The sequence below is a fragment of the Rattus norvegicus genome, chromosome 12 (genome assembly GCF_036323735.1).
Source record: "Rattus norvegicus strain BN/NHsdMcwi chromosome 12, GRCr8, whole genome shotgun sequence".
In the NCBI taxonomy this organism is placed as follows: domain Eukaryota; kingdom Metazoa; phylum Chordata; class Mammalia; order Rodentia; family Muridae; genus Rattus; species Rattus norvegicus.
Genome location: NC_086030.1, coordinates 39,944,824 through 39,953,378, shown reverse-complemented (window position 1 = coordinate 39,953,378; position 8,555 = coordinate 39,944,824). Strand labels below are relative to the sequence as shown.

The 8,555-nt window shown below is 47.9% G+C and overlaps 1 protein-coding gene across 1 annotated transcript in view; it reads left to right on the top strand.

The window, feature by feature from the left end:
• Positions 1 to 4,277: 4,277 nt before the first annotated feature.
• Pptc7 (protein phosphatase targeting COQ7) overlaps positions 4,278 to 8,555 on the top strand; it is a 38,374-nt gene continuing 34,096 nt past the window's right edge. Inside the window, 1 exon segment of the mRNA NM_001107141.1 lies at positions 4,278 to 4,794. Within this exon segment, the coding sequence (NP_001100611.1) occupies positions 4,563 to 4,794 (232 nt within the window). The 5' untranslated portion in view covers positions 4,278 to 4,562.

Here is an 8,555-nt window from a genome sequence, read left to right as displayed (position 1 = left end):
TGGAACTCATTCTATACCAGGGGATGACCTTGAACTCCTGATGCTCCGGGTCCCACCTCCTGAGTTCCGAGTGTATATCTATACTTGATTTATGTGGTGCTCAGAATCAAACCAGGGGCCTTGTGTGCAGTAGGTGAGCACCCTATCTATCCGCCGAGCCCCAGCCTCTAGAATGCCACCTCTTCATCTGACCTGTTGTTCCCCGCCCTTTGGGCACACTTCCCCTTCCTAACTTCACTTCCTTTACTTGGCAACAGTTCCTTTCTCTCTCCACTCGCTCAGTGTTAACCTCTTCCCATTCTAGACTCGGTGACCGGTTTTTAAATCGAACGAGTGCTTGACAATTGCCTGTTCACTTGCCTTGTGTAGCCATAACTTGCTAGTGCTAAACCAGCAGTGATTGTACCCTCCGGGGGGATATCTGAAAACAGCTCAGACATTTTCTACTTATCCCTTTGGGAGCGAGCAGCAGGGTGCTACCAGCATCTAGTGGGTAGAAGGCAGGGATGCTACCAAGTCCCCTCTGGTGGGGAGGATAGCCTCTCGGTCAAGGGCATACCCTGTCCCAAATGTCAATAGTATCAGTGTTGAGAAAGCCTACCACTAATGAACAGCCAGTGTCCCTTTTCCTTAAGCTAGCAAAAAAGAAGTCAGAAGAGATCGTTGGCCTGACTGGAAGTCATCCTTAGAAAATACATGCCTCTTTTCTCTCTCTTCCTTTAGTAGCTGAGGCCGTGGCAATCTCTGTGCAAAGCTCTTTCCTAATGCCACAGAGGTGCTCCAAGAGCCTGGATGGTATTTCCACCACGTCTTGGCCTCTGAGAGCAGCAACTGACCTCCCAGGAATCCTTGAAGTGCTAGGAATGTAACGAACTCGCCTAAGGAGGAAAACTCAAGGTTTCTCCAGTCCAGCAAAATGTCAAATCTGAGTTGTCCCCCTAGAGGAGGGCAGCGAGAGGTGTTTTGCAAAGTCCTTTCTCCTAGCTTCTCTGATGAAACTTCAGAGTTGGCTCTGGAACCAATGATTCCAGGGAACCTCTTCTCACACACACGCCCCTCAACCTGTGTCCCCCACCCCACACACAAATGCAGGGGCGGGGGAGCACGCAGGAGCCTTGAGAAAGGACTGTTTGCCACATGCCCCAGAGAGCAACCAGTCGGCAGAAATCTCAGCGGCTGGAAGCTCAAGGCACGTGACACCCAAAGTCACCGCAGCAGACTTGCTGGGGTCAGGGGTCGTGGCAAATGCCAGGCAAGTGAACCACCTGCGTTCCCACTGGCCCGATCCAACTGGTTCTCATGACTGGCACGGGAATTGGGTAATTATACATGCCTTGAAAATCAGTTTGATTGGTCTGCGGGAGTCGGACAAGGCAAGGAACGGATTGGCATACCATCTTAAAAAAAGCTTGTCCTTGGGGTAGGATTACCTGACAGTCTGGTTGGGACTGGCTGGTGGCGCGTGTGGTTTAAAGAGCAACCTTTAGCTCAGTTGGCAGAGACTGAAATGCCAAGCAGAAGATTCCAGAGAGGCGCTGCCCCCTCTTTTGGCCATGTGCCAATTGTTGTATTGTAACACACACACACACACACACACACACACACGCACACATATATATGTTGTAATACACACACACATATATTTTGTAATACACACACAACACACACACATATATGTTGTAATACACACACAACACACACACATATATGTTGTAATACACACACAACACACACACACACACACACACACACACACACACACACACACACACACAAAGAAAGGCGTGAATGCTTTCTTTTTTATCCCAAAAGTGAGCTTCTGTTTTATTTGTATATCCGGCCACATGCCATTCGTCATAGGAAGGGATTTATCAGGCTCAATTCTGATGGAAACCTCTGAGTTACAGAAGCTTGGTCTAGGCACATTGTGAACTGCACAAGTGTTTAAGGGCGAGAGTAATTAGGTGACATAGTCATGTGTGTTTGGTTGGCAGGACTTGAGGTGTATTTAAAAAAAAAACAGGGGTTGGGGATTTAGCTCAGTGGTAGAGCCCTTGCCTAGCAAGCGCAAAGCCGTGGGTTCGGTCCCCAGCTCTGAAAAAAAGAAAAAAGAAAAAAAGAAAAAAGAAAAAAAGAAAAAAAAAAAAAACCAAACCTGCATTAAAAAAAAAAAAAAAAAAAAAAAAAAAGGAACATTAAATGGGAATCTCCAGAGTAGCTGGAATCCTGTTTGAAGGGAATCTAGAAAAAAGCAAATACTCCTGGATGAGGTTTTTTGTTTTTTTTTTCTTATGTTACAGTTAAAAATTATGGGGTGTGAGAGAGCTCCTCCACAGGCTCAGGCACTTATGGTGGTGCAGCCCTGGAAACCTGAGTTTGATCCTTAGAACCCGTGTAAAGGTGGAAGCAGGTAACTGCCTCCCGACAGGTGCCCTTTGACCTCTGTCTTGCATATATATGGCATGTCCCCAATCCCTATACGTTGGATATGCAAGTGTGCATGTACACACACACACACACACACACACACACTTGTACACAATAATAAATTAAACTAAAAATTATTTCACACTGGATCCCTGTAGGCCAATTCTATTGCTTGTGAATTCCACCTTTTCAAACATTTCCTCCCACCCCAGTCCATCGTTCTTTCTCTTACCAAACAGATCAGACATTTACAAACTCTCCGCCTGTGTGCCAGACTTTAGATTAAACCCTGACAATATGATACCAGTTTACCCCCACCCTTGGGGAACCCGGACTACCGTGAAATCCCCATGGTCTGAGAACACAACAGAAAACACAGGACTCTCAGATATGGAATTCCATCCTAACTGGTAGAAGGAAGAATACAGACAAAGGTATTGGGTCAGCCGTGTGCTTGGCAGGAGGCCAGTCAGCAACGAAACACCAAATAGGTAGGAAAAGTCTTTGGATCCTGGATCATGTATATGCCACCCCCACTGGCTAGGGTGTGAAACTTAAATGTGTGTATATTCATGCATACATACCAACGTTATATATGAGCTAAACTGGGCATGCTAGTGTGTGCCTTTAAGGAAGTGCGTGCCTGCAGGAGGAGGAAGAATGGGAGTGAGTTCAAGGTCAGCCTAAGTTATAGGAGATCCTGGCTTTAAAATTACTAGAGTTAAGAGTACTGACTGCTCTAGAGAACTGGGTTAGATTCCCATTCCCTACAAGGCCGTTCACAACTGTCTGCAACTGCAGTTTTGAGAGATCTAATGCTCTCTTCTGGCCCCCCTGGGCACTGCACACATGACACAGGGCACACATGTAGACAAAATGTATAAAATAAAAATAAATACTAAAAGTTCCCTTAATAATAATAATAATAATAATAATAATCCTAGCTATTAGCTGTTATTCAACTGAAATAATTTTCGAAGGAAATAACTTACAATAGTTAATATTTGGGGAAGGCTGTTTGTTTGATATCTTCGTTCAAGGTAGGCCAAGAGCTTTAGAAAAAATAAAATAGAAGTGCCCCTACTTCCTTCCTTCTTCCTTCTTTCAAGCTCTCTTCTTTATAGACCGTTTTTAGACCTGGGGCTTTCAAGATACATGAATTATGGAAATGTTAGGATTGACGTTTCTCACTGAGTATACTAGACAGTGTAGAATCCTAATCTTGGTTTCTTACAGTTATGTAAAGGAATAGTGTGTGTGTGTGTGTGTGTGTGTGTGTGTGGTGTGGTGTGTGTTTGTATGTGGTGTTATTGTTATGTGTGGTGTGTGTGTATGAAGGAAAGAGTTAAACAGGATATAGTGGCACATAATTTGTAATCCTTGAACTTGGGAAGCAGTAGGCAAGATCAGAAGGAATTCAAGGCCAAACCCTTGGTAACAGAGTGAGTCTGAGGTCAGCCTGTGTTCTATGAAACTCTATCTCAAAAAATCAGAAAAGAGGAAAAAAAAAAAAAAACAGAGAGACATGGTAAGAGGGAAAAAAATAAAAAAACAGGACCTCCGCCCTCATCCACCCCTCCCCAAAAAACCCAGTCTAGCCGTCATTTTCAATAATTTACAGTCCTCTGGGAAATCTAACTCCTGGATCACAGGTAGCCAAGTCCAAAGCGACTACAACTGCTGAACTACGACTTCCAAGAGAAACTGCGCCCACACCCTTTGCGCACGCTCGATTCCAGTGACTACATAGGGCTGCGAGTCCGAAGGGGCGGGGCTTGGACTTGAGCCGCGAATAGGGGCGGGGCCGGGGCGGTGCTGAAGAGGGGGCGGCGCTGCCGGCGCGGCCCGGAACACGCTAGTGGAGCGGAAGATGGCGGCGGCGGCTGCGGCTGCAGCCGGGACCCCAGTTTGGTTGAGGCGGAGGAGCCGCCGGCTCTGACCTCGCTCTGGCTCCAGTGCGTGCGGTAGAGCGTGTGCGAGGCCCCGTGCGGCGGGCAGGGGCGGCAGTGGCCAGTGCGCGCCGCCCTGAGGAACGCCCGGGCGGCGCTGCTGCGGCTGAGGAGAGAGCCGGCTCCGGGCCTCGGCGTCCTCCTGCGCCCTGGGCCCCGCGCCTCCTCGGGGGGGCGGCGGCGGCGATGTTCTCGGTCTTGTCGTACGGGCGGCTGGTGGCCCGCGCTGTGCTCGGCGGCCTGTCGCAGACCGACCCCAGGGCGGGCGGCGGCGGAGGCGGCGGCAGCGGCGACTACGGGCTGGTGACGGCGGGCTGCGGCTTCGGCAAGGACTTCCGTAAGGGCCTGCTCAAGAAGGGCGCGTGCTACGGGGACGACGCGTGTTTCGTGGCCCGCCACCGCTCGGCCGACGTGCTGGGTGAGTCCCCCGGCCCCAGGTCCGCCTCCTGGGGACTCCGGAGTGCGAGGCTTCCCTGCTTCCTCCGCTGAGCGCAGCGCCCTGCCAAGCACCCCGAGACGCGTTTTCTGCCTCACCATCCCCCCCACACTTTAGAAATGGGGAAACTGAGGGGCAGAGCGGTGGAGCCATGTGCCCAAGGTCACCACCGCCTTGGGAATGTGTCCAGTCTGTCCCGGTGCAGAACCGCACTCTTCTTAGTCACAGCCCCCACGCGACCTCGTCCTCCTCGCTCGGCGACACCTGCAGGCTGCTAACCTCGCTTTGCCTCGCTCCCTCCTCCCTCTGCGCGCCCCGGGAATCCCTGCTTCTTGGCGAGCTCCTGACTCCACGGCCCGGCCCTAGCTGCGGGATCCGGAGCAGATCCGAAGACAGCCGGCGGGAGCCCACAACCCCGTCGTGGGTTTTTCCCTTCCCGCTGCCTGGACCGTCCCCGGATTTCCATCCTTTTCAGGAAGGGCCATGGGGTTAGAAATTCTAGCAGTGCTTTCTCCCAAACGAAACTTGTGTACTTGAGGTCACTTGGGGTGGCAGAAGGTCTCCTTGACCCAAAATAGAATGGCTGGACCTGCTTGTAGACTGCAGCCAAAAAGGCTTTGAGACTCACTCGGTCACAGATTTTTAGGCCACAGGTGCTTCCTAAGATCTATCCCAGTTACTCCTTTGGGAAGAGGAGACAGAGAGCTGTCCAAAGCCCAACAATGCACAAGCTGTCAGAAACTTTACCTAGTGTATGCCCTTGGAGAGTTTGTGCATGCCACTAAAGGTCTTTCAGATCCTGAAGCTCTTCCTTTGATATTGAAGGACATACTGTCATTGGCTCCTAGGTTCAAATGTCACACGCTTGGTTTCACTTCTCCAGTGACACTGAGTTTTTTGGTTACTTGAAGCTTCATACGCTTAGACACAATATAGCATTGGAGCAAATAATCGTTTTTGTGACAGTAATTGTTTGGTGGGTTTTCTTTCTTTTTTCTTGAGAACAGTGTTTTGTAGCCCGCTTGCTGTTCAGGGGAGGCTGACCTTCAGCTCCTGCTTCCACCTCCCAAGTGCTGAGGATACAGGTGTGGGCCGTAACTCCCAGCTCATGACATTTTAAAATCAGATACCAGAGTAACCTTGTAAGTTTTGGTTTTGTCACCTGCAGTGTTTGTGAGCATGATACTGAGAAGGTGGTTCTCATTTTTCTTTTATTTTAAATTTTTAAATATTATTTATTTAATGTATACGCATACACTGTAGCTGTCTTCAGACACACCAGAAGAAGGCATCAGGTCCCCTTACAGATGGTCGTGAGCCACCGTGTGCTTGCTGGGATTTGAACTCAGAACCTCTGGAAGAGCAGTGGGTGCTCTCAACCACTGAGCCGTCTCTCCAGCCTCCTTTATTTTTATTGATGAATAACCCCATTATCCATTTTTGAGAAAAATCTTTTAGTATTTAGACAGCACTAGGACACCAAGCTTTCAGAGAGAGCTTCCCTAGGTTTGGAAGTATGCAAATTCACCATGAAGTCTGTCTAGACTCAGGGTCATTTTTGAGAGGCTGCCAGGAGCTGCTTCTGCAAGTCACCAAAGCAGCCTTTCTCTTAGGGAGCTTAGGATCTGTGCTGCTTCTGAGGTTACCCTACAATGGGTAGGCCAATGTAGGCTGCTCCCTTGCCACCCATGCATGAGGCCTTTGTTGAAGGCTCAACACCACCAAAGGGGTGTCAGGAGCTGCAGTCATGCAAACAGTGGAGCCGGTAAAGTTCATGTTATAACGCTGACCATAGCATAGTTTTTCTGGTTTGTTTTTATTTTTGTGAGAAACCTGTGGTCTGATTGATTGGCAGGATAGAACTTTCTAGACCTGAGGTCTGAGAGTATTAAATTGAAAAGTACCAGGAGTAAATCACTCTTAGGTTTTAAATTGTATGCCATTCTGAGTAGTGAGACAGAATCTTGCACATCTACCCAGAAGTCTTGTTACTGTTTTGTTTTGAGACAGGTTCTTGCTATATTGCCCAGGATGGTCATGAACTCCTGGCTTCAAAAAACCATCTTGCCTAGGTCTCCTGAGTCCTAGTAGTGTTAGGTCTACAGGTGAGGTATTTTCATTATTAGTTGTGTCCACTCTCCTTCCTCCACAGTCACCAAGAAGCCATCTTGTTAACAGATCACCTGAAGATGTAGGGTACTAATTTGTTTAATTTTTACTGAAATTTTTTTTAAAAGCTTTCTTTATTTATATGAATACACTGTAGCTGTCTTCAGACATACTAGAAGAGGGCATCAGATCCCATTACAGATGGTTGTGAGCCACTATGTGTTTCCTGGGAATTGAACTCAGGACCTCTGGAAGAGCAGTCAGTGATCTTAACCACGAAGCCATCTCTCCAGCCCTGAAATATGTTTTAATATTAACAAATATTATTCCTATATTAGTGTGCCTAATTTATAAGTTATACTTTATAAATTTATAAACTATTCTTTACCATAGCTGTATATGTATTTGGAAAAGTACTTAGAGGGTTCAGTACTCTCTGAGGTTAAGGCATCCAGTAGGGCCTTGAATGTATCCCTCAAGAGGAAGGGGACTGCTGTATCTGTGTGTATGAAGTCCCTATGCTGAGCTTTAACATGCTGCCATGCATGTTTACAAGGATAGGGGAGATACTGGTCAGGCCTCTTCTAAAAAGGCACAAAGGTAATTTCACGCTCTGGCATTCCATCAGAAACCATGCCTAGTTTGAGGTTAAGCTTTGCAACTTAATAGCTCTGTGATTTGTGGTCTTGGTGGATTCTCTGAGTCTGCCCTTCCTTATCTGGAGAAGATGAAAGGAGTGGGCTGTCAGACTTAATGTGGAGGCTCTGGCTAGACAGTCACATTTTCCTGTTGTCCCTTGAACAGCCACAGACACCTTTGTTCTCTTTTGTATCTAGCATTGAGCACTCAGATCTTAAATTACCTTGGTTTCCTGGCTGAAGGATCCTTGGCTGTGGAAGGGACCACTCTGGAGAGGAGAGCACAGAGGCAGGCTGGCAGACTCTCTAGCCTGCACTCTTGCAGGTAGCCTCCCCTGTGACACTGAAGGCACCTGCTTGAGTGTCCTGGAGATCCCCAGCTCTTTGTCTTGGAAGGAGTGCCACAGAAGAGCCACACACATGGCTGCTTATAGAAGGAGCCAGTCAGATTTGATAAAGATCTTGCACACACACACACACACACACACACACACACACACACACACACACCCCTCTGCAAATGGGGGAGTGGGCATGGGAACAGTGAGGAACAGGTTCTCCAGGACCGTCCTGTTGTGGAGGAGCTCTTCCGGAAAGCCATCCTGGGAGTCATCTGAAACAACTTTCTAAGTTGGCGTCATTTGATCCTTGGCAGCCATGAACCAGTTCACCAGATGGTGCCTTCCACTTTATTGACACCATCTATCACAGGCTGAACTGATAGGAGTTATAAGCTGATGAATCACGGGAAGGTAATCTATGTGAGTTCAAGGCTAGCTTGGTCTGCATAAAGAGAACTTGTCTCTTAGTTGAGACTTTCTCGCTAAGTATCTCAACAGTTTGGTCACTCACTGTGGGCTTCTCCTCAACTGTAGGAGTGAAAACTAGAGTACGAAATTAATGTTTTTAGTTAGAGATTTATTTTATTTATATGAGTACACTGTCATTGTCTTCAGACTCACCAGAAGAGGACATCAGATCCCATTACAGGTGGTT